Source organism: Mirounga leonina, unplaced genomic scaffold, assembly GCF_011800145.1.
Source record: "Mirounga leonina isolate KUSES-001 unplaced genomic scaffold, KU_Mleo_1.0 Mir_151, whole genome shotgun sequence".
NCBI classification, from domain to species: domain Eukaryota; kingdom Metazoa; phylum Chordata; class Mammalia; order Carnivora; family Phocidae; genus Mirounga; species Mirounga leonina.
In genome coordinates, this window is record NW_023270377.1 from 64,826,043 (window position 1) to 64,853,907 (window position 27,865).

Sequence of the window (27,865 nt, forward strand, 5' to 3'; positions counted from 1 at the left end):
TGACACATGTTTCACATAACATACTCTAGAAATTCTAAGAGTAATTTCATAAAGGTGAGGTCAATAAACACCTAAAGTCTTAAAGACAGTTATTATCTATTTGTCACCCGAAAGAACCAATACTTTCTTTTTTTTTTTTTTTTAAAGATTTTATTTATTTATTTGACAGAGAGAGACACAGCGAGAGAGGGAACACAAGCAGGGGGAGTGGGAGAGGGAGAAGCAGGCTTCCCGCCGAGCAGGGAGCCCGATGCGGGACTCGATCCCAGGACCCTGGGAGCACGACCCGAGCCGAAGGCAGTCGCTTAACCAACTGAGCCACCCAGGCGCCCCAAGAACCAATACTTTCAATGAAAAAGTATAGTTTTCATGTGGCCATTGGATATGAGCATGTTCATTGATGGGTAGAATCATGTGAAAAGTATATTCAGCTTTAATTTACGGCAACACTGTAGAAACTTTAGTCATCAACTCTTAGGAAAGGAGTAAAAGGCATACCCAGATGCACTCTGAAGCAACCTGTTTCCGCATGATTAATAATAAATAGATAAGAGTTATTTGAGGCCAAATGAATCTGCATTTTAAAACTTTGAGGCTGCCTGTCCTGAACTAACAACATTAAATTTTTTTTTTTTAAGATTTTATTTATTTATTTGAGACAGAGAGAATGAGATAGAGAGAGCATGAGAGGGAGGAGGGTCAGAGGGAGAAGCAGACTCCCCGCCGAGCAGGGAGCCCGATGCGGGACTCGATCCCGGGACTCCAGGATCATGACCTGAGCTGAAGGCAGTCGCTTAACCGACTGAGCCACCCAGGCGCCCTGAACTAACAACATTAAAGCAACAACAACAACAACACTACCATTTGACAAGCAACTAGAATATATGACATTTTCTGTTTAAACTGACAAATGCTCAGAAAGTTTGTGTTGACATACTTGGTTAATATTTAATTAAAATAAATTTTAGAAGCTTATTATTGGCACACAAATGTACATATATGCTGGCGCTCAAATCCAGATTGTCTTTTCCATCTCGAGTGTTAACCTAAGAAACTCATTTTAAAGTAAAACCAGGGATCTATGGAGGAATGAACCTCTGATTTCACCTGCAAACTTTTGTGTGCATTTTTCTGAGAGAGGAGACGTGGTGTCATGGGAGACAGAAATGTTCAAATGTTACCACTTCTGATGATGTCTAGAATAACTAAATACACTATTAAGTCAACTATGTGACTATATATCATTCTGTCAGCTTCTCATGTGGGTTTTATCACATCAGGCTCACCACACTTAATTCAATACCTTTCATCTGGTGGGTTCTTGGTATATGTTTGCTGTTGATAATGATGACAATAGTCTAAGCCATGATCTCATTTTCCAGACTATGATTCCCCTCTTTATTTTCAAGTTCCTCTCTAGGCCAGCAAGGTTTTAATTCTTTCTCATCATGGCAATAAACCTGTCACTGAGATCAGGTCAGACATAAAATTTTCCAAGGCTAGCACACAAATTCCTTCTCTTGCATGCAAGCTTGACTCACTCTTGATCCTATCCTTGATGACAGGAAGGTCATATTGTATATCATCTGTCCATTTGTAGACCAAATGGTTTACAAGGACAGGGCATCTAAATTTTGCCCAGTTTATTTTGTAACTTACTGCCTAGTTCATGATTAAGTCAGAGATGACAAATTTTTCTTCTCAACAGTAGGAGGATTACACTTTTTCTTTCCTTTCCAAACAGGTTATTACAGAATTTTAAAATGTGAGTCAGGAGAAGAGATATCTAAAGCATTTGGTATAGACCTGGTCCCCAGCATAACACTTTTCATGAAGCTCCAAACATGTTTCTCTTCTTATGTCTATGAAAAATATGTCCCTAAATATTTGTTTTCTTCTTCCTAAGAATGAGTTAAAATTTAACAATTTTCTTATACCTCTAAAAATGCATTTTATTCTTTTAAATAAGAAGACATAAAGTAGCAAGAAGCTAGTAAACATAACCCAAAGATTGTTTACGATTTGAACCATATTATATACCATTATTCTTACTGTATCAATAGTCAAGCTCTGACACAAGTTTAAATATAAGAAAGTGATTTTTTAGCTGATAAATTTTTATAGAAAGTTTCAGTGTTTTGGATTCTATAGTTTAGATTTTTATTATGTGTTACATATGCTTGTTCTACTAATTTAAATATTATAGGGATATGGGTTTAGAATATAAGAAATCTGTCATAACCCCACCCACCCCACCAAAGGTAGCCATTATTACCAGTTTGATATTTATTAGCAATATACTAATGTATTACTGTTTTAATGACTTAATTTTTCATAGAAACATGAAAATATTTTGCCACTTTCTTTTTTTACTTAATATTTACTTAATATCTTTTCACATCAAAGTATATTAGAAATACCTCATTCTTTTATTAAAGAGCTATATAATATTTGATTATATGGATTTACTAGAATTTATTACACTAATTAATACCTTATTGACAGATACTTGGAAGGTTTCTGATTTTTAATTTCATCAATGTATCAGTGAACAACCTTTATGCACCTATATAAGTGTTTCTGTAGAATAACTTCAGAGAGCGAGAAGAGTCGAAGGAATCAAAGTTTTGGTAAATATTGCCAAATACCCTCAAAGGTGTTGTAAAGAATTTACATGTCTACCGATAATATATAAAAGAATCTGTTCTACACACTTGTCAATGTTTTGGAAATCATGCAATAACTTTTTAAAGCTGAGGTTACAAATTCAGATGACTTCAGGACCGGACAGGTAACAAAATATGTGAAATAACACAGAGTAAGAAAAGGGGAAGTAGTGGAAATTTGACTGGCGGGGGGTAGGGACTATGATGGCCAAACCAAATACATCTTTAGTTCTCGGGCTGCCAGTTTTTTCAGCCCTTGTCTTAGTGAAATACATCTCACTTTGATTCTTTAATTTTAAAGCAAGATATTCCTTCACTAGAGAAAGTAGCATAATCTTTGATGAGATAATTAATTTCACTATATAACATCTTATTTTAACCTAATTTTCTTTCTTTGTATTTTTTCTCAAATTTTACAAATATGAGAATTCATTCTCTCCTAGATTTAGGATTTATTATGTGTTGTATTGATTTTATCAACACAAACCTTTTATGATACATTGAAAACCATAAAAAATATTATCTTATATTTTGTTCGTGTATAAACAAAATTTTCTAACTTTTGTCAAGTTGGTATAAAATCTTTAAACTTAAATGTAAGATCATTTTAATACTCGTATTATTCACATATCAGTAATAGAGAAAAAGAAATGGAAATACACTACTTGTCCCGAATATAAGTAATATCCTGCTAAGATTGATATTTAACCTAGTAAAACATCCTTGAGAAGAAAAAAGAAATCCCATTATTTTAGCTTGACAAAAAACAGAAGAGGAAAATTCTAGTTTCCTTTTGATAACAGTAGTTATCTTGTGGTCTGTGAGAAAGGGTGAAGGCCATGGAGAAAATTGGTTCTGTTCTCATTTTTCTAGTCCCACTGCATCAATAAACCACTCGAAGTTTCAACACAGAGCACACAATGTGAGCATGAGGCAGCTTGGCCTCTTTTAGCACTTTGTTATGCCCTTGACCCTTATGAGATTGTCAAGCACAGAGATTCAAGTAAAGGATTCCCATTGCTACAGGGTGCAACAAAAAATGGATTTCAAAGCAGAATAGTTCCTCAGTCAGTCTGAGATGAGGGTGATGATGATTAAGGAGAGTTTGGGAATGAGTCAGTATGTAATTCTAATTGTACTTTTGTATTTTGGGCTGTTATTTATGCCATATTTCTTTCTTTAGACCTGAAAAATAAAATACCTAGAGATAAAATAAAGCATAAAATTACAGCCATTTTTCAACACTTTCAATTTATATTTAAGAAAAAGGTATAAAGCTACCACCTCTGCTGGGTGTAAAAGAAATAGTTAGATGGTATTGACAACCGGAAAGCAAACTTGTGTTGAGAACAATTCCTTAACTGATTGTGCTCAAAATATAAAATATTACCCTGTTTTGAAAAGTCATTTTGGAAGATAAAAGAACTTTAATACTAAGGGATTTTTTTAGGTGTTCTGAAATAGGTTCCATCTGTTATTTTTATATTTTTCTAATATATGAGACCGTATGAGAACTATCTCATACCATGGATTCATTTCTTCTGATTCTTAAAGGTAATCTTGAGTGAGATAAAAATAGCATTCTTTCAGAAAATGTATGCTTAGAATAGAAGAGAATTTTCAAAGAGTAACACAAAGTTTTAGAAGCTTATTTTGGACTTGATGTTAAAAACCTAAAAACAATTAAATTAGAATCAGCTCTGCTTAAAATAAAGGAGGGGGGCAGGAAAACATAGAGCTACAATATTGTATAGGGAAAAAACCCAAGAGGGCCTCCAAATTCATCATGTTCATAAAATGTTTCTTAAAAACTAATCAGAGAGAAAAATTCCTTTCCAACATCTGATGTTATATTTAGATATATACTTTCAACTTTACCCTGAAAACAACACTGAAACACAGCTTTTAATGTTTTATTCATTCATTTGTATCCATTTGCTCTTATACAAACCAAAAGTTGACTTTTCTTTACATTTTTCCTACACTTGTTGCCTGGAATTATACATAACTGCAATTATAATTTTATTAAAATTAAGAGAGTCATTCACTATAAGGTAATCAAACTTATTTGAATGGAACTCTCTGTGGTTTAGACTTCTGGTTCTTCTATCAGATTAGTATTGGAATTGATTGGCAGATATCCCCCATGCATATGTACATACTATATAAATTGGACAGCTCCTTGAAAAGAATTTTAAAGGTCTTGCGAGTTCTGAGCTTATAGAGTTGGGGTCAACAAACATACTCTATCTTCAAAATTTCATTTGCTTCAAAAATGTATACTCCCTTTTATAAATCCCCATAGATCTTCTAGTCTATAACACTGTTGAATTTTAGCTTCCTTTGAAATACTATAAGCACGTATCTGTTAAAACTTTATAGTCCTCACAATTTTAAAACATTCTTAATCATGAAAGTTACTTTAGTATGGACAGTTCCTCTGTTGCTTTCTGTTTTTCTCTTTTAAGTTCTCTCTAACTCTCATACACATCAGGTTAGTAAATGAGAGAATTTTCCACCTTAATCCAAATTTTTAATAACTTCACTACTAACTGCATAAATGTAGATAAGAGTTTGCTAAAACTTTAATTTCAGTGAAGTTCACAGAGAGTTTGTATACTGGAATGTTTATTTTGTCCTGTCTCTAACTTGGCCATGCTCTCAGACCACCCCCTTTTTTCTTTTTTTTTTTCTTCTTTAAGTGGTGATTTTCACATATTTTCTTATCCGACATACAGTTTTTTGTTTTGTTTTTCCATTTTGAGTTTTGGTTCTCTGCTTATAACCAAATGACATTAAAAAAAAATTCATTTTATCCAGTGATCCCACTTCTAGGTATATATCCAAAAGAATTAGAAGCAGAATCTTGAGAGATATTTGCATGCTCATATTTATTGCAACGTTATTCACAGATAAGAGGTAGAAGTAACCCGAATGTCCATCAGTGGATGAATGGATAAAGAAGGTATAGTGTGTGTGTGTGTGTGTATATACACACACACGCACACACACACGAATATTATACAGCCTTGAAGAAGGAAATCTGTTACATGCTACAGCATGGGTGAACCTTGAGGACCCTTAGGCTAAATGAAGTAAGCTGGTCACAGAAGGACAAATATTGTATGATTCCACTCATATGAAGTATCTGCACTAGTCAAAATAACAGAAACAAAGTAGAAAGGTGGTTGCCAAGGGTGGGTGTGGGAGTGGATGGGGGGAAGGGAGTGATAAGTGTTTAATGGGTATAGTATTTCATTCAGTATATGAATATACTTAACACTCCTGAACTGTACACTTATAAATGGTTAAGACTGTAAATTTAATGTTATATGTGTTGGGTTTTTTTCCATGTTAAAATACCAAAAAGTAAAAAAAAAAAAAAAACAACAATGCAAGTGTCTACAAAAAAAAAAAAATACATTTTATTTATCCTTTGCTCTTGAAAAGGTTCAGAGCAAAGGTTTTCATGCATTTTATTTATTTTTTTAAAGACTTTATTTGACAGAGAGAGAGCATGAGCTGGGTAAGGGGCAGAGGGAGAAGCAGACTTCCCCCTGAGTGGAGCCCGATGCAGGACTTGATCCCAGGACTCCGGGATCTTGATCCAAGCTGAAGGCAGTTGCTTAACTGACTGAGCCACCCAGCACCCTGTCTTCATGTATTTTAAATCACACATCCCCACCAGTAAAAAAGAAAGTTTCTGCATGTACTTCACCCATATATATATATACATATATATATAAAATATATGCATATATGTAGTAAATGTATATATATACATATGTATATGTACTTATATGTAATATAATGTATTATATTATCTAAATTATATGAATATTTAGACATAGAAGTTAGAAATGATAAAAAATCATAAATATAGATACTAATATTTTTCGATCAATTTGGTTATTTTTCAACAATTTTTATTATAATATTCATGTGAAAATAAAAATAATAGGAATAACAAGGTTAAATGCAACTCATTTTTTTCAAATTTTTATTTAAATTCTAGAAAGATACTAATATTTTTACTTTGCTTCTCACTTGCTCACCCCATAGGAGGTTATATGCATTAGACTTCGGAACTCACTGGTCTTGAGGGGAGGATAACATGTAAATAGGTAATTTAAATAAAGTGGTCAATTATCTAATAGACATAAACACAAGGTGCTAGAACACAGAAAGACTTCCTGCAAAAGTCACTAGATCTAAGCCTCTCTGTGTGAAGAGGAGATTGTGGTGGGGCACCTGGCTGGCTCAGTGGTAGAGCTTGGATCCTAAAAATGTATAAGAAATCTTTGAAGAAATTTAAGAGGGTAACTGAAGGTCATGGTCAGATATTTGTTTCAGATTGAGCTTCTGGGCAGCTGTATCGAGAATGGATGTGAAAAGACACAAATGGAATCTGTGATACTCATCAGTAGACTATCACATTATCTGGGTGAGAGATGAAGAGCAACAGAATTAAAGAAGTGACAATGCAGTTCTCAGGAGGAGAAGAAAAGTAGCATGAGGAAGAAACTCCATAGAATTCAGTCATGATTTTCTGGAAGTGGCTGGTGAGTAAGAAGTAGTAATCTTAGTTACTTTGTAACTTCCTGACTTAGATGACTGGCTACTTATTCTTTTTTAAGATTTTACTTATTTATTTGAGAGAGAGAAAGCAAGAGAGAGAGAGAGAGAGCATGCAAGCTGGAGGGAGCAGTAAAGAGAATCTGAAGCGGACTCTGCACTGAGAACAGAGCCGGACATGGGGCTTGATCTCAGGACCCTGAGATCATGACCTGAGCCAAAACCAAAAGTCAGTCACTTAACCGACCGAGCCACCCACCTGTCAAGATGACTGGCTACTTATAACTGAGATGGTGAACATAGTAGCAGCAAAAGATTTGGGCCAGGGAGGAGATAGATTCTTTTTTAAATTAAGATTTACATAAAAATTGTAAACATTTAGAAATGAATAAAAAAAGAACAAATCACTTGTCATTCTACTTCTGAAAGGAAATTTTTGCATTTCAGACACTATAATATTTACATTATTATAATATATTGGTAAATCATTTGATTTATTCTCCCTGTCCTTTATTTATTTTAATGGTCCTTTGTGTATATATAATTTATATTAACTCCACTTTTTATGTCTATTTTTCTCATCTAACATATTCTAATAAATGTCATATTTAGTGACATTTCACGTCATTGAGATTTCCTGTAAATGAAATTTTAGTAGCTGTGTAATGTGATATCTTCTGGATGTAACACAGTTTTTAAAACAATTCTCCTAATATAGAACATGTATGTTATTTTCAATATTTCAAACAATTACATATAATGCTATGATATATTTCCTCTTGTCTGGAAATCTACTGCTTAAGTTAAGAAAGCATAAGCATATGAAAGTTTCTTGACATATTTTGCCCCTAGCATATTTCCATTAAGAGGATATGTCAGTGAAACAGATATGCAGTAAAAAATCTTGCTCATTTGATAGGTATAAAATTACATTTTATTCCCATTTCTTTGAGTACTTTTGAAGATGAACTTTTCTATATGTTAATTAGCTATTTATATTTCTTTTTTAATGCAAGTTGTTCCTTCATTTCTTTTACCCCATTTTTTTTAAGGAGCCTTATTGATGTTCTTATTAATTTGTGGATTTCCTTAAATAATAAGGGTAATCACCCTTCACTGTCACCTATGAAATGTTTTAAGTAGTTGGCTATTTATCTTTTTATAGTTTAGAGTAGTTTATGATTTTCTATCTTTTCATACTTCACATTTTAAGTTATCTTTTCTTATAATAATAAGATGCATTTTGAGGAAATTTGGAGATTACTGAAAAATACCAGGAAGGCAATAAATTAAATCTACACTTAACCACCCATATATAACCAGTTTTATTACATGTGTGTGTGCATGTGCATACACATATATACAAATGCATTTACATAATCATCCTTTCTTCCATGCATTACACATCATTTGAAAGCATAGTGGCATCACACTGTGAGGGCTGTTTTATAGCTTCCTTTTTCACTTAGGTCTCCAATAATAAACTATGTTGTGGAAAAACTTTTATTTTAACCACATCAGAATATTGCTTTGTGTGGATATTTAATAATTTATTTAATTAATTCATTATTTCCAGACATGCAGAGGTTTCTCATTTTCATTAATTTAAATATCATCTCAGTAAATATCTTTGTACACATAGCTCTTTGTTCATAATTGACTTTTTCATTAAGGCTTTTAAAAATTTGGAATCCCTAGGTCAAAGAGTATACAGAGAGTAAGGTCATTTATACATAATAACAAATTGTTTTTGAGAAAAGTTGAACCAATTTACCTGTCCATTCCTATAGTGTGACATGGTTCATTTCTCCACATCTTCACCAATATTAGATATATTTATGATAACATTAGATAAATTTATGATTTGTGTGTTTACCATGTGCCAGGTTCTGTATCTACTTTACTGGTAAAGTGTCTGAACGTCAGAAAGCTTAAAGTTTGCCTAACTCCTGGAGCACCTGGGTGGCTCAGTCAGTTAAGCTTCCGACTCTTGATTTCAGCTCAGGTCATGATCTCAGGCTTGTGGGATTGAGCTCTACGTCAGGCTCCACACTCAGCATGGGGTCTGCTTTGGATTTTCTCTCTCCTCTTCCTCTGCCTTTCCTTCTGCTTGTGCATGCACTCTCTCTCTCTCTTTCTCAAATAAACAAATAAAATCTTTAAAAAAATAGTTTGCCTAAAACCTCACAGATAAGTGGAAAATGAACTCAAAGTTCAGTCTGACCTTAAAAATGATGCTCTCTGTCAGTATGCTACACTATTTCCCAAAGCTTTATATGTTTATATGAGCATTATTTATCAAGTGTCTTTGACTACTAGTTAGGTTGAACATTTTCTTTTTCAAGTTTAGAGGTCACCAGAATTTCTTTTGTAAAAAGTTCCCTCAAGGCCTTGCCAATTATCCTAATGAAGTTTATATTTTCTCAGTGATGTCTAACAACTCTCTATATTTTAATAATATTGACCATTTGTACTTACATATGCTGCAAATATTTTTTCAAGTGTCTTTTCTTATGTAAGTTGTATTTGGAGCATTTTCTAATATACATCTATGAATTTTCCAATCAAAATCCCAGCAGGATTTTTTGCAGATATCAACAAGCTGATTCTAAAATTTATAGGTCAAGGCAAAGGAGTTAAAATACCAAAGCAATTTTGAAAGAGAAGAGGATGCACACTATCTGATCTGAAGATTTACTATAAAGCTACAGTAACCAAGACAATGTGATAATGGGAAAACATATAAGTACATACATCAGTGGGAAAGAATACAGAGACCAGAAATAGACCTGAACAAATATGATGGATTTTTGACAAAGGTACAGAGGCAATTTAATAGGGAAAAGATAGCCTTTTAAAAAAATGGTGATAGAACAGTTGGATGTCTATACGCAAAATATTGAACCTTATACAAAAATTTACTCAAAATTAATCATATACGTAAAAGTAAAACATGAAATTATAAAATATTTAGAATAGGTGAAAATCCTTGTGACCTTAGGTTAGGCAAAGAATTTACTGATACAAAACCAAAACCATAACCCATAAAAGAAAAACTTTGATAGATAAGACTTCATAAAGTCAAAAACCCCTACTCTATGAAAAACAGTAAAGAATATAAAAAACAAGCCACAGAAAGGGAAAAGTTTACAAATTTCACATTTCCCAAAAGATTTTTATCCAAAATATTTATAAAGAACTCTCAAAACTCAACAATAGAAAGCAACTCAATAAAAAATAGAGCAAAATAAAATATACAAAGAATTCTTGGGCTGCCTGGGTGGCTCAGCTGGTTAAGTGGCTGCTTTCGGCTCAGGTCATGATCCCAGGGTCCTGGAATCTAGTCCCACATTGGGCACCTTGCTCAGCAGGGAGCCTGCTTCTCCTTCTGCCTGCCACTCCCCCTGCTTGTGCTCACTCTCTTTCTGATTTAAAAATAAATAAATATTTTTTTAAAAATATACAAAGAATTCTTAAAACTTAGCAAAAAGAAGCAAAGCATTTAAAAAATGGCCAAAGACCTGCACAAATACCTCACCAAAAAATATATACAGATGACAAATGAGCATACGAAAAGGTGTTCCATATCATATGTCATCAGGGAAATACAAATTAAAACAAGGTACTATTTACACCTATTAAATGGCCAAAATCCAAAACACTGACAATACCAAATGCTGGAGAGAATGAGGAGCAAGAAGAATTCTCATTCATTGTTGGGAATGCAAAATGGTGTAGACACTTCAAATGACATTTTCATGGGTTCTTTTTTATTTTATTCTTTTGTTTTGTTTTGTTTTGTTAGAGAGAGTGGGTGGGGGAGGAGCAGAGGGAGAGGGAAAGATAACCTCAAGCAGACTCCCCGCTGAGCACGGAGCCCCACTTGGGACTCAAACCTACGACCCTGAAATCACGACCTGAGCCAAAATCAAGAGTCAAAGGCTAACTGATTGAGCCACCCAGGGGCCCTCATTTGGTGGGTTGTTATAAAACTAAACCTACTCTTACCATATGACTTAGCAATTGTGCTCCTTGGTATTTACCCAAAGGAGTTGAAAACTTATGTCCAAGCAAAAGTTCTGCACATGAATGTTTCTAGAAGCTTCATTCATAATTGCCAAAACTTAGAGGCAACCAAGATGTCCTCAGGTAGGTGAATGGATAAATAAAGTGTGATACATCCAGACCATGGAATATTTTTTAGTGCTAAAAAGGAATGGATTATCAAGCCACAAAAAAGACACGGAGAAAACTTAAATGTGTATTACTAAGTGAAAAAAACCAATCTGAGAAGTATACATACTGTATGATTCCAACTATATAACATACTGAAAAGGGCAAAACTATGGAGACAGTAAAAAATTAGTGTTTGCCAGGGGATTGTGGGGGTGGGGAGGAAAGTAAATAGATGGAACATTTTTAGGATAATGAAAATACTCTATAGAAACTACAACGATGGCATTATACATTTGTCCAAACCCACTGAATATATAATACCAAGAATGAAACCTAATGTAAACTGTGAACTTTGAGTGATTATAATATGTCAAAGGAGGTTCATCAATTATGACTAATGTCTCACTCTGGTAGGGGTTGTTAATAATGGGGGAGACTGTGCACATGTAGGGGCAGGGAATACATGTGAAATTTCTAGACTTTCTTCTCAATTTTGCTGTGAATCTAAATAAAACTGCCCTAAAAAAATAGTCTTTTTGAAAAGTTGGCCAAAATATTTCAAAATACTTGAACACACACTTCATAAAGGTATAGGTGGTGAATAAGCACAAAGAAAATTGCTCAATATTATTATTCCTTAAGGACCTGAAAATTAAAAACCACCATGACAATTAGAATGACTGAAATAAAATAAAAACTGATAACACCAAATGCTGGTGAAGGCATGGAGCAAAGTAAATGTTCATACATTGTTGGTGGAAATGCAAGGCGGTATTAGCTGTTCTGGAAAACAGTTTTATGGTGTCTTAGAAAGTTAAACATATACTTAACATGCAATACACAATCTCACTAGGGTATTTACCCGTGATAAGTGAAAACATAGTTTCTCACAAAAATTTCTACGTGGATGCTAACTGCAGCTCTATTCCAAACATTAAGAGCTCAACAACCCAGGTGTCCTTCAATGGGTGAATGGATAAACAAACTGCGGTACATACAGACAATGGAATACTACTTAGCAATAATGGAGAACAAACTATTGATACACATAACAACATGACTGAATCTCAAATGCATTATGCTAACTGAAAAAGGCCAGATGTGAAAGATTACATTCTGTATGTTTCTATTGATATGATATTCTGGAAAAGGCAAAAGTATAGTGACACAGAGCAGATCAGTTGCCAGGGATTTCAGGGGAAGGGTGGAGTAGACAAGGGGCAGCTCAAGGTTATTTTGGGGGTGATAGAACTGTTCTGTATCTTGATTGTGGTAAAGATTACAAGACTCTGTGCAATTATCGAATCTCATGAAACTATAAACAAGAAGAGTGAATTTTATTGCTTATAAATATAAAGCTAAATAAATGACTTCTCATTTTTCTTTGCTTTTTTGCAGTATTTAAATGCTTTCCTAAACCAAAGGTACATAAAAACCTGAAAGCTATTGAATTTATTTAATGTTTAATAATAATTTAAATGTTGAAAAATATATAATTTAAAATATTTTAAAATAATATCTTAAATCTTTACCTACATTTTACTTTATTTTTTTTAAAGATTTTATTTATTTATTTAACAGAGGGAGAGAGGGTACAAGCAGGGGGAGCTGCAGGCAGAGGGAGAGGGAGAAGCAGGTTCCCCCCTGAGCAGGGAGCCCAATACAGGGCTTGATTCCAGGACCCTGGGATCATGACCTGAACCGAAGGCCGACACTTAACCAACTGAGCCACACAGGCGCCCCTACATTTTACTTTAATATTATATGATGCGTAGATCACACTTTATTTTTCTCCAAATAGTTACATTGTTCTAGTACCTTCTATTCAGTAAGCCGTTTTCCTTCTCTGCTTCATTCCCCCTCCCCCATTTGAAATGCCCTCTTTAGCAGACACTAATTAATTACGTGTACTTGGAGTGTTAATAGCCGTTCATTGAGGGGCCTCTCCATTGACTTATGATTATTTCTTTGTTGCATTTTATTATTGCATGTATATAGTGTCTATTTTTGGACTTTCTATTCCATTTCATTGCTCTGATGATTTGTTTGTGTGTGTGTGTGTGTGTGTCCTTGTTAGGCACTGATATCCTATAGACACGTGTGGGTAATATGTAATTCTGTCGCCTAATCGAAGAAAAAGGTTGGAGTCATTATCATCTATGTAATTAACAAAACTGTAAGAGTGGTTTGGCTTGATCAGGGACAATGGGGAGGATAGATGAACAATAAGCTGAGGGTGGATCTCTGGGGAGCACTGTGATTTGAGCAAGAGTCAAATTTCAAGAACTTTTTTGGGCCTGTTATTTGGCCTCTACATTGTTTATTGTTTTAAATTAGCTGACTTCACTCGTTTATATTACCTATGGCCACTTATCAGTATTTGAGTTTGTGATTCGAGACTTTGTGAGAGAGGAGAGAATGCAGAACCTGTCAGAGGGGCCTTTACAAAAGGATCTACAAGGTGTAAGGCAAACCAAGAGGTGGGGTGTCACAACAGTCCAGGATGTGGAAGAAGAAAAATGAACTTAACAGTGTCAAATACCCCTGAGAGAGCCAGTCAAGATACGGGCTGCCAGGTCATCTGTGCCTTTAGAGAGAGCGTGCTCTGCTAAATGGGGTTAGAAATCAGATGGCACTGTGCTGAGGAGTGACTGGATCTTAGAAACCAGAGATAATGAATGTAGACTGCTGTATGGAGAGTTTGAATGGGTTGGGAGGAGAGAAATTGAATAGTAGTGCCTGTGAAATCTAGTGAAGAGAGAGGTCAGTTTGTTTTGTATGCTGACTTACTTTTTTGGATAGAAATCTGAAGAATGTATACAGGTTGAAGGAAAAGAGTGAGCAAGGGAGAAGAAGTTGAAGATAAAGGACAAAAAGGAAGTAACTAATGGCCAAAGCCTCAGCATCAGTGAGAGGGAATACAATCAAACACAGGCTTTGCCTTGAATAGAAAGGATTCCTGATCATTTAAGATAGGAGGAAAGAAAGTAAGAATGTTGATAGATGTAGCTGTTTGATGCTGGAGGGAATTGCAAGGAGGCACAAGTAGTTTCCACACAATGACCTCAATTTTCTTGTTAAAATAACAGGTGCACCGAGAATGAAGGGGGGAGATTGTATGGCTGGAGTGGGGTGATAAACCTTTGAAATAGTGGCTGACTGTAGTCAGAGTGAAGGATTAGTGGATGCTATTGAGGAGCTAACTTGGATTAGAAAACCATAAATCTGCAGAGTGGATTATTTGCTCCTGGAGCACTCTTGCGCCTGGGTGTAAGAGAAGAGAAGGTCCACTCTACTTTGGATTGAAGGTTGCAGTGAGAAAGGACAGGCTGTAGAAATGTAGACAGTAAGGTGCTGGTGTCCAAGCTAAATTTCAAGCAAGACTCGGAGAACATGGAAAGATCCAAGTCTCCCTGAATTCAAAGAAAAAGAAGTGACAAGAAAAGGGTTTATGTCATTTGAACCTAGCATCACTTCTGGCTTAATCTTGTTTTTACCTTATTTTTCCCTTTCCCTAATTTTCCTCACTTACTTTATATCCACTCATTATTTTGTAAGACACATTTTAGGTACAAGGCCAGGCATAAGCAAATAAAAGGAAACTAAAAGCACACAGATGGTCAGACAGAGGTAACTTTCATTTTGACAAGAGAAGCTGTCAGGTGTCTCAGTTGAGGTTTAACTGAAAACAAGATGCTGAAGGTGTTTAGGAGGCTTTCTGGTTGATAGGGAGTGGATGTTTATTGAGGTTGTGGAGGTTAGGGTTTGTTCAGTAGTTCTCATCTTGGGGTAATTTTGTCCCCAGGGGACACTAGGCAATGTCTAGAGACATTTTTTGGTTTTCCCAATGGGGGTTGGAGTATCCCTGGTGTCCCTCCAACGGGGGTTGGAACAGTCAGGGATGCTACTGATCATCCCACAGTGCACAAAATTGCCCCCACAACAAAGAATTATCTGATCAAAATGTCAATATTGATGAGGTTGAGAAACCTGGATTAGTTAAAACTATTTATAAGACTGACGGAATATTGAGAATGGTAGGAAATCATCTGGAGAACCACTGAAGAAAGGGGGAGGAGAAGAACTGACCCAGGGCAATAGGCATGCCAGGTAACGTGGGATTCAAAGATGTGTATTTTTGGGTGGTGATTTGCGAAAGGATGGAAGAGTCAGCCCACGGGGAACTGGATTTGTGGTACAAATTTGTAAATGATTCCTGGGTTTAACTATTATAAAGCAAATATAGGGAGGATGAAAGTAAGGGAATTTAAATTTTCCACTTGCTTTTGAAAAGTCACATTTCAGTTACCCTTAAACAAAAGAGCTTCTAGCTCTTTCCTTTGAAGTTTTCAGATGAATGCAACAAAGATTAATATTGGTTTGGAAAGAATTTATCTCTGACACTGTGACATTACATAAGTCCTTGTTATATGCAACTGATAAAGCACTAAATTTTACCCCTGGAACTAACAATACACTATATGTTAACTAAATTGAATTTAAATAAAAAATTTAAAAAACTAAAAATTTTTTAAAAATATTTTAGTAAAAGAAAAAGAAGATGTCCTTATTTTCTCCATAGCCTTCCACCAGTCCTCTGCATCTCTCATGTTTTCTTTTCTTTTGGTTTTCCCAAAGCAAATAGTACCAGTTGCCTCTTTTGGTCAAACTCATAGAGCTGACTGTCTGTTCTGTTCACACTACATGTAATAAGTATTCTCTTATTTAATTAAAATAGACTTTCTAAACAATTGTGACCTTCACTGCATCATTCTTGTAATACTCCAATACTGGACATTTATTTCCTTTAGATGATAAGCTGTTTAAAATACCTGCCTTTTGGAATACTGAAGGAGTTGCAATATTTATTAGGTTGTGAGAACTCCTAATCCAATTTTTGTTTATTTGGATGATTAGATATTCCTTTCACTTATTAACATCTTATTAACACTGAAAAAGAATTGATTTAACCTCTTTTTCTGCATAGCAAGTTGGCTAAACCTTTTAATTCTATCCAGTAAAGTCAATACTGAATGGCTTTTAAGATAATATCAATTTATGTGATACATTCATCTATAGTTTAGATGGGTTGCAAAAAATGCACAGGTCTTCTGGGCCATACACACCTCCAGATTCCTGTGCTCTGTACTTTATGTTTCTTAACGTTTCATAGAAAAATTCCAACCAGATTACATCAAAAGAAACTTGATGACTCATTTGCTGATGATCACAAATAGATGAATTTATTTTAATTTCCAAATCTCCATGTATCTTCTACTAAATGTACAAAGGAAGACATGTGTCCTTTAAAAAATTAGTACTATAGGAATGAGATGGTATTTAAATAATTCCCTTCTGTCTGTAGTCCCAGTACTTAGAGCTCTCCTAAAATGGTAAGACTGATGATGAAACAACAGAAAGACAATAATATAGAGCTTTTTAACACCATGTGTCATCTATATGTATTGACATAGACATCTGTAACTACTTTAGGTTCATAATATTTATTCAATTAAAAAAATTGGATTAATTTTCTCCCCTACACAGATGAATAGTTATAGCCTCTACCCCTTTAGTAAGTGATTGGACTAATCCATGTTCAATTGTACCTTTCTTTGACCACATTTTATGTACATGTAGTAAGTGTATTATCATTTTAAAAATACATCCTTTCCTTCTGCTGAAATTAAGGAAGACAAGCACTAGTTATTTTATATACATTAACAACATTTACTTTAAAAATGATGATTTAGAAAACTTACCAGTAGGCATTGTATTTCATCACATTCATTTTCAGAAAAGTTGGCACTATTTGGGCAAAGGTAGTATCTATCTCTTTTGTGTAAATTATGCAGTACTAAGTCATTAGGCTTATTTTAAAATTTCATCCCTCTACATTCTCTATTCCCTTTCCCTTATAGCACTCTAACCACCTAACATAATATATAATTAATTTTTTTATTGCTTATATATTTTCACCCTCTAGAATATAATTTCCACGGAGGCAAGGATATTGGTGTATTTTATTCACTGCTGCTCCCATGCACATAGTAGGTACTAGATAAATAAATATTTGTTGAATAATTGTAGTTGTTATGTAAATTAATCTAACCACTTGTCTAATGGCACAATTAAGCAAGAGAGGTCTTCACTGACTTTTCAAAAAACAATTTTACTGTTTTTAATGACTTGATCTGTTTTAACTTCTTCAGTTATCCCCTTCTTAAATGCTTTTCATGAGAAGCATGCAGTGCCATTTCAAGCAGTCTGGACTCCCACACCACTGCAAATTCTTTACTCATCCAGCTACTATTTGCATGTGGATCCCTTAGAGGTTTATAGCGTTCAATCCTTTTCAAGCCTACATACATGCCTTTCTAGGTCATTGGGGAAATGATTTAATTCTCTGGTGAGCTTAATAAAGAAGTTAAATGTATTGGAATAAAAATAAAGAACACCAAGTAGGTAATGCTCACCTTTGTTCTTTTCATAGGTGTTTGCATTAACGACTTCCTACAACATTAAATTTGTAGTTGTGGCAAAAGAGAAGCTTCTTTTTAGAAATTTCATATTACTTGTGTTGCACTTAAAGAGCTACTTCATAAAACGTCAATCGGGTGTGGGTTGTAATAGAGTAACAACACTCCCATTGGTATAAACCTTCACTATGCTAGGTTAATAAAAGCCATAATGTGAAAATATGAATAATCCCCATATAATTCTCATTGCATTTTAGAATTCATTACATGCCCTTTTAAATCTGGCTTGTCTTTTTAATTATCTGTTGCTTGTGTTAATAATAAAATTAATTTCTGAGTAACATATTGGTGGGGCAATTCTTGAGAACAGGAACCATATCTTATTCATTTTGAAACAACCAAAGCACTTAGCCCATTGCCATGCATATGGTAAGTACTAAATAAATTTTGAATGAATATACCCTTGGATGAATGAGGAAAAGATGTAGAAGATGTAGAAGACAAGCCTGACCAAGGCAATCAAAATAAAAGATCATCAATACTTTTTCATTTTAAATTATGAATATTTGATATTGGGTCCCACAAAGTAAAGAAGGTAGAAATCATCCACTTTCTCAAGCTATCCCATGAGAATAAACTATTTCAACCTACACTGTAATTCAAACTTCCAAATGAATATTTTATGGTAGGCTATTATTATAATAAGTTGTTTAATAAGCTGTTTTATTTTGCTTTGCTTTTCCAGACTTAGGACTCTAAACAACATAGAAAAGGTCCTCAAATATTCTTCTGCTCATTCATATGAATTGTCATTTTATTAAGACCACATTTTCCAACAAAAGCATAATTTATTTGATTGTACTTAGGGAAAGTCAGGGAGTAGGATTCAAAGGATTGTAGAAAGATTGATGATCAGCTATCCTTCTAAACTATTTGTGCACATGCTATATGTTGCAGCCAAAGATACAAAATAAATGAAAAATTTGCAGAGTAGGTATACATTTCTTAACAAATCAGAAATAAAATTTTATAAAGATGCCTAATATTTATTTATTTTTATTTTAACAGTGCTGCCCTTTATAAAAAGCAAAGCAAATTTTAATAACCAATGGTTTTCTACTGAAACAATATTTTCTTTTAACCATTCCCAAGTGAACTAAATATTATATTTCTGGTATAAATGAATTTTTAAAAAAATTTTGAAGAGATCTTGTTAAAATATGTATTTTAAGTAAACATGTGTCCTTAGCATCCAATTACACATTAGCAGGAACAACTTGGAGCAGTTTATATCTCAGATCTATAAAAGCATGAAAATAATAATGTGTGAACTGCTAACCTTGAGATCTCATGAACTCCAGTATCTTTCTGAAGACTCTATGCTTCTGAAAACATCTTTTCAGTCTGTTGACATCTCCTTATTTTTTCCTTAAAAAAGAAAACATGTCTCAATATGTCACATAAGGTTATATTTGCAAAAAGTAAAGCTAACTACATAGTATAAATATAATGTGACACAGGAAAATCAGTAGGAATCCTAGAATATAAACAAAGCATTAAATATAGAACTAATTACTCACACTGTATATAATTTAGCAGAAAGAATATCCATCCTAGAAGAATATAGCAAATTTCTAATCAATAAACAAATAACTACTATGCACAAGAAGTTCAAGACATTCCATCCTATTAATCAGCATTACACTAGATTTCAATAACTTTCTGGTTTCCAGGGGATTCATATCTTCAAGACACACAAAAATCCAGGAAAATCATCCAAAATGTCATAGCTATATAATTGGTAGCAATCACAATGAATGTTTATTATGTTTTTTGATTTGCTTAAAGGAAACTATTTAATAATAAAATTAACTCAAATATTTATATGTCCTGGTTTTAAGATATCTTAGGCTTTAAGAAAATAATTTAGACAAATCATTCTTTAAAATAAACATGCCTTAAGAAAAATCTAATTTTAAAAATTACAGTGCCATAATTCAAAGTGATTAGTGTAATAATTTTAAAAGGTGATGAAATCCTCACTATGATTATACACTAGTATTTTTCTCAAACTAAAATGTACATAATCACTTTTTCTAAAGAATTAATGAACTTTCCCTTCTAAAATATTGAAGTAAATCATTATGTCAGATACAAATGTAAAAGTTTTCCTTAAAGATGGGATAGAGAAGTTTGTGAAGGGGGTTCATTTATTATTTCCACAACAGCCAGAAATGAACCATCATAGACCATGGCCAATAACAATAGGTAGTGTGGAAATACTATACATGAGTTACTTGAATGAAGAAATAGCCTGAACAAACAAAGTGAGTGAATGTTGTTCAGACAAGCTTAAAACATCAAAATCTTTAAGGAAAAAAAAAAGGTCTCAGGAACAGTGTGTCTCTGAGAGCCTCTTTCTTCCTTTAACTTTATGTACATCTACATTATACATGGATTTAGAGCAGACTAGAATATCCGTGGTACTCACTCACAAATGTTATCAAATTATAGTTGCAATTATAGAGCTAACTAGAGGTTACTGAGTTTAGTTTGGTTCTGAGGAATTCCAGATTCAGCAGAAGAACTTGAGAAATTTTGGAGAGATTGATTCAAAATTCAGTTTTAAATATAATTTTAAATATCTTAAACTCTGTTGAGAACATTATACCCTCAAATGATGACATACTAAAGACCACTGAAACAATCTCTTGTATCACCTGTTACACTCATTTTGAGGAATATTTCAGAATATAACTTTTTCTGTCTTCTCTGTTAATGACATGTACATATCCTAAGATTGCAGGTCAAGCAATTAAAAACCAATAAGCAAGTATATTAACAGATCTCTCTACCTGTTTGTAATATATCCACTGAATAAAGATTTTACAAATTATTTGCAATTAAAAAAAATACCAAAAATAAGTTAGATGCTGAGTTGAATATGTCTATAAATGTCATTCATAATCTCAACTCAAATTTTCTTGTTAATGAATTCCATATTATTTAAATGTCACTTTTACCTAGTGAGGTATTGTTTAAGATGTTATCCTAAAAATAAAAAGTTTTTACTGTTATTTAAAAAAATGGGGAAACTGCTATCTAGTTCAGTCTCCCTATTTTATAAATATGAAAACTGCCATATATTTGACATGTAGCTAAACCTGAAGTAAGAGATGAAATACTTTTTGACTGCTTATTGTTAAAATTGGAATTGAAAACATAACTGTATTTTCAAATCAAATAAATAAAAGACTTTTTATAGACATTGAGGGTAGTCTATTTACATACCTGCAATTATCCTGTAATTTAGATAGAGGCCAAAGGACCCTTGATAATGGAAAAAAGGAACCCAAACTCTGACCTGTTTGAAAGTCAAATACATAAACATATATTTGATGGACAGGGTTGACCCAAACTGAGGCCAGTCGAGCCCCTGGGAGGAGTCCATCACAAAGGAAAAATAATTCTGGAAGAACAAGTAATTTTCAATGCAAATTCCCAAGATTGGGCATCTGAGGATCGTGCTAGTTCTGGGGCAATGTGCAGTAGTTATTGCTGAAAACCATTCCAACCCAGCAGCTTGGTTCTCTGGATGTGACTTGGGGACATGGGCTGTATGAGACTGTGAGCAAGTGTGGGTACACTTACTGAGAGAGAGAGAATTTGAAGAGTTGTGCTAAGATCTACAGATCAATAGAACTCACTCTGAGACCCAGGCAACTTTGTAAAGGAATAATCTCTAGGTAATGTATCTCAGAAAGACCTAGGGGCTGTTATTCTTCCTCTGCAAACCCTCTGGGCACAACAGTGGTGATGTACACAAGATTGGTGGGGACTGCCATTTTCCTGGAATCCTATGTCTATGAAGTAATCACGACCTAAGATGCATACCCCTAGCATAGCCTGTTAAAGTTGTACTTGAGTGGGATCCCAGTCCTATGGATGGCCTTAGCAGTGACAAGTGACATCGGGACTGATTTGTGGATAAATATAACCATCCTAGGCACTAAGTAAAATATTCAAGGAGAGCGAAATTTATGGAAGACTAGGAACATGTACACGAATGTATGTAATGTATACATGTACACACTAATGTAAATGCACCATCATTTGTCTTCATAAATTTTTGTGGTACTCATGTAAAGAATCCTGGTTTAGGATTATAAGTTCTATGAAAAGTAATATTGACATAAACCTATGTTATCATTTAGGAATGTGCACCTAACATTCATGGTTCATATCTGGTCTTTTCTAATATCTGGGATTCGATTAAGAAATTCCCTGAGACCCAGTTTTTCACTTTTAGAAATTTCTGCAGTCTTGCGAAGCTAGAGGGAATGGGGAATACCACCTCTCCTTGTGTCCGGTTCCTTGACTTCCTAGTTGCCCAGGGACATTACTGCAAGCAATCCTACAAATCCCAGCAGCTGTTTGTAGTGGCAAGGGTAAAAGCACTCTCCCGTGTTTGTCAACATTTTCTCTAAAGGGCACCTTTAGTAGGTCGGTGAGGCACAAAGCTCTTGTTGGCATGTTTTAATCAATAGGCATGCTAGACTTCACTGAGGTTACTGAAGGCACATCTCAGTGGTAGCCTTGACTGAGCTATCAGATCAGCTTGTATTATTTTTAATGGATGATTCATTGATTAACTATAAGGAAATACAACTTGCTTAAGACACTCTTGTTGCTGTCTTTTAAAAAAAAATCTCTTGCAAATGCCAAGATTTTGAGAATAAACTTGTTTCTCTGAGGATCACAGAATTTGAGATCCCCAAGCTGACCATTTCTGCATGTCTGGAAGCCTGCTTCGTATCAGTTTCAGTATGTCAAAAGGAAAGGTCACTTTGTGAACAGAAGTGAGGAAATGTGAATTTGCTGTTCACTATTTCTAAGGTGATAATAAGACTTATAAGTTCAATACAGTAGTTTAATTGCATTTGCAACTGCATCTTAAAATATAGTATTGCATAATTAATATGCCTGCAACCGGCAAAAGCATTATTCTCTCTGAAAGACAGCTTCCTGACAGAAACAAAGGGCCTAGGGCAAAAGAATCTAGCAGGAAAGACCAATCTGCCATGTAAAGTTTGACGCTATCTTTCTAAAAGAATAAAATCCCACTGACAGTCACATTGATTCTATTTAGAATTCTTTCTTAAGTAACAAGATCACTCTAATTTTGTAACTTCACACACATGTCGAAGTGCAGTTATCAAAATACAAACAGCATCTACTCATTTACCAAACCACAAAAAATGAATTTCTGTGTCTTCCTAACATGTGTTGAACTATAATAAAGTAGTATCACATGACCAAGAAAGCTTTCTAAAATGAGAGCACTTAGTCATTCCATTTCAGTAAAGTGGACAAGAGTTACTGAAACAAATTAATCAGTCCTAATTAGGCTGTTTATGTATCAGGTAGTCACCATGGGATTCTTCCACTCAATCAGCTGTGCTCAAAATTTTACACACATTTCTCTAGAATTGTTCAGATGGATCTCTATTTAACACGTGGGAGAAAACAACGATAATTATGGGAAATTTGCAAGAATTATAAGAAAATCTAGGTGAAAATTTAGGTAAAAACTTTAAAACCTAAAGAATTATATAATTTTCTAGGAAATTTCCAATTAGTGAAATTGACCCAAGAAGAGGTACAAACTTGATAAAACAGATTAAAAGAGATTAAAAAGTTGTTTCGGGCTCTGCGGTCACAGGGCACAAGCAGGTTATAGGGAAGCCTTAATGAACCTTTATAACAAAATGTTGCAAGTTGTTTAGAGCGTACACTTGACCACCAAAAATGTTTCTCAACCTTTACACGTTTTTCACTCCCCACCACTCATGTTCACACTTCCCAGTTTAGGGTCTGTTATTCAACATGGCAGATTATCCTTGCATATAGACTCACCTCCAGGAGTTTTCTCTCTCCTCTTCAGATCAGCAGGATTAAAAAAGACTATGGACTCTGAGAAACAAACTGAGGGTTCTAGAGGGGAGGGGTGTGGGGGGATAGGTTAGCCTGGTGATGGGTATTAAAGAGGGCACATATTGAATGGAGCACTGGGTGTTATACACAAACAATGAATCATGGAACACTACACCAAAAATTAATGAAGTAATGTATGGTGATTAACATAACATAATAAAATTTTTAAAAAAAAGAGGAAAAAAAATCACTTGGTTAAATTCAGATCTCTTTCTACTATGAAACTACCCGTAGTCGCCGAACAGATGATTATGACTAGAGAAAATGTAGGATACTGCATTACGGGCATAACTATTGATATATGGTCATAGGCTTCAACTCTTTGACACCACTAACAGAAGTACCTTTACTTCTTTGCAATTCCCCAACATTTCTGCCCATCTCTCTCTCAGTTTATGATACTGCTTCTAAGAAAACTGGAAGAACAATTCAATTTCCTCTTCTTACCTGTATCTTGTATACTCTTGATATTTATACGCATATAGTCAGCCTTCAATCCTGTTATAATGGAGAAACTCCTCTCTCCCACCTAAGATCAATCCCTTCTCTTGGATTCTATTTCCTCTCACCAATTTTAGGTCTTTGCTACTTCAGTTATTCCCTCTTGCTCCTGCATCATCATTCCCCCCTCCATTTTACCAGATTATTCCCATCTGTCTGCAAATATGTTGTAATATCTCCCAACTTTAAAAAATCCCTTTTATTCAACAAAGTACTGGAAGTCCTAGCTGCAGCAATCAGACAATGAAAAGAAATAAAAGGTATCCAAATTGGCAAGGAAGAAGTAAAACTTTCACTATTTGCAGATGACATGATACTGTATACAGAAAACCCAAAAGACTCTACCAAAAAACTATCAGAACTGATAAATGAATTTTATAAAGTTGTAGGAAATCTGTTCCAGAATTCTGTTCCATTTCTATACACTAATAATGAAGCAGCAGAAAAATAAATTAAGAAAACAATCCCATTTACAGTTGTACCAATAATAAGAAAATACCTAGGAATAAACTTAACCAAAGAGGTGAAAACTATAAAACACTGATGAAAGAAATTGAAGATGACACAAAGAAATGGAAAGACAGTCCATGCTCATGGTTGGAAGAGCAAGTACTGTTAAAACAATCTACACATTTTATGCAATCCTTATCAAAATACCAACAGCATTTTTCACAAAACTGGAACAAACAATCCTAAATGTGTATAGAACCACAAAGACCCCCAATAGGCAAAGCAATCTTGAAATAGAAAAACAGAACTGGAGATATCACAATTCTAGACTTTAAATTATGTTACAAAGCTATAGTAATCAAAACAGTGTAGCACTGGCACAAAAACAGACATAGGTCAATGGAATAGAATAGAAAATCCAGAAATAAACCCACAGTTATATGGTCAATTCATTTGCAACAAAAGAGGAAAGGAATATACAATGGAAAAAAGACAGTCTCTCCAACAAACGTGTTTGGAAAACTGGACAGCCACATACAAAAGAGGGAAACAGCACTACTTTTTTACACTATACACACAAATAAACTCAAAATAGATTAAACACCTAAATGTGAGACCTGAAACCATAAAAATCCTAGAAGAGGGCACAAGCAGTAATTTCTCTGACATCAGCTGTAGCACTGTTTTTCTAGATACAAGGCAAAGAATATAAAAAGCAAAAATAAACTATTGGGACTACATCAAAATAAAAACTTCTAGAAGTACAGCAAAGGAAACAATCAATAAAACTAAAAGGCACCCTACCAAATGGGAGGAGATATTTGCAAATGACATATCCAAAAAAGGATTAGTATCCAAAATATATTAAAAAACTTGGGGTGCCTGGGTGGCTCAATCATTAAGCGTCTGCCTTCAGCTTGGGTCATGATCACGGGGTCCTGTGATCAAGTCCCGCATCGGGCTCCCTGCTCAGCGGGAAGCCTGCTTCTCCCTCTCGCATTCCCCCTGCTTGTGTTCCCTCTCTGTCTGTCTCTTTCTCTGTCAAATAAATAAATAAATAAAATCTTTTTAAAAAAATAAAATAAACTGATAAAATCAACATCCAAAAAATGAACAATCTAATTTAAAAATTGGCAGAAATCATGAACAGACATTTCTCCAAAAAAGACATACAGATGGCTAACAGACACATGAAAAGATGTTCAACATCATTCATCATCAGGGAAATGCAAATGAAAACCACAGTGAAATATGACCTCACACCTGTCAGAATGACTAAAGTCAAAAACACAAGAAAAAACAAGTGTTGGCGAGGATGAGGGGGAAAGGAACACTCATGCACTGTTGGTGGGAACACAAAGTAGTATAGCCACTGTGGAAAACAGTATGGGGGTTCCTCAGAAAGTTAAAAATAGAACTATCCTACAATCCAGTAATTTCATTACCAAAAAAAAAATTCAAAAACACTAATTTGAAGGGATACATGCACCCTAATACGTACAGCATTATTTACAATGACCAAATTATAGAAGCAGCCCAAGTGTCCACCAGTAAATGAATGGATGAAGAAGATGTGGTGTATATACACAGTAGAATATAATTCAACCATAAAAAGGAATGAAATCTTGCCATTTACAACATGGATGGAGTTAGAGAGTATTATGCTAAGTGAAATAAGTCAGTCAGAGAAAGACAAATACCATATGTTTCACTCATGTGGAATTTAAGAAACAAAACAAACGAGCAAAGGAAAAGAGAGAGAGAGAAACTAAGAAACAGACTCTTGACTATAGAGAACAGATGATTGCCAGAGGGAGGTGGGGGGAGATGAGTGAAATAGGTGGAGGAGATTAAGAGTACCCTTATCTTGATGAGCACTGAGTGATGTATATGTTGAATCACTATATTGTACATCTGAAACTAATATTACACTGTATGTTACCTATTCTGGAATTAAAATTAAAAACGTAATTAAAAAATCCCTTTACATCAGTTCCCCATCTGATCTCTTTATTTCTCAACTCCATTTTATAGCAACTTCCCCAGAGAGGGCATTCTCCATTCCTCAGATGCAATTCTATATTGAACACCTCCAAATTAGGCTTCATTTTTACCACTCCACTGAAGTAGCGCTTCCCAAGGTCAGCAGTGAACTCGGATATTGACAAACCAAACGGTAAATTTTCTCTCAAGAAAGTTTGAATCAGATAATCACTTTCCTTTTTTTTTTTTTAACTTGGCTTCTAGGATACCATGCACGAAGTAGGCTTATCTCCTACCTCATCTGCTGCCCTTTCTTAACCTCTTTGCCTAATTTCTTCTAATCTTCCTGATGTCAAAATCCTTTAGTAGATTGAGGTCTGATATTTCTTCCCTGATTCTTTCTTACAAAAGCAGATCCAGTCCTATGTCTTTAAATACCACCATTTATTTATGAATCCCCAATTTTGCTCTTTAGCTTGAACCTCTTCTCTGGGCTGTAGATTCTTATATCCACAGCCTATTCCACATCTCCGCTTGAATGGCTTATATGCTTTTGAAAGTTAACATGTTAATATAATAATAATAATAATATGAAAGAAAGGAAAGAAGGAAGAAACAAAGGAAGGAAGGAAAGAAGAAAGGAAGGAAGGGAGGGAAAGAAAGAAAGAAAGAAAATAATATACTCCAGGCTTCCTCCTCCTCCTCCAGTCTTTCCCAGTGCAGTAAATGACATCACTGTTTACCCAGTGACTCATAATGAAAATGTAACTCCTCGAGAAATGGCTAATTCTAGGATTGGGGCAGGGAAAACACAAAATGAACTTGAAGCATCTTATGGTACTGGAAAGAAAGGAAGAGAAAGAAAAAAAGAACAGGCACAGGCATGTCAAAAGGATACAAGAACAAACCTTAAGGAACTCTCAATGATCAAAGTTGGAATAATTTAAGCAAATAATAATAATAATAATAATAATAATAATAATAATGGCAGTATTAGATTATAACACAAAGAATAAAATGAATATCAATGAGTCTATACTC

General features: G+C 34.4%; 1 protein-coding gene across 1 annotated transcript in view; it reads right to left on the reverse strand.

Annotated features, from left to right (window-relative positions):
- Positions 1-23,833, reverse strand: part of CSRNP3 (cysteine and serine rich nuclear protein 3) — a 148,697-nt gene extending 124,864 nt beyond the window's left edge. Inside the window, exons 1-2 of the mRNA XM_035007866.1 lie at positions 23,813-23,833; positions 19,236-19,324 (exon numbers count right to left, since the gene is read on the reverse strand). Of these exons, the coding sequence (XP_034863757.1) occupies positions 19,236-19,248 (13 nt within the window). The 5' untranslated portion in view covers positions 19,249-19,324; positions 23,813-23,833. The remainder of the gene's footprint in view (positions 1-19,235; positions 19,325-23,812) is intronic.
- Between the last annotated feature and the right edge of the window lie 4,032 nt (positions 23,834-27,865).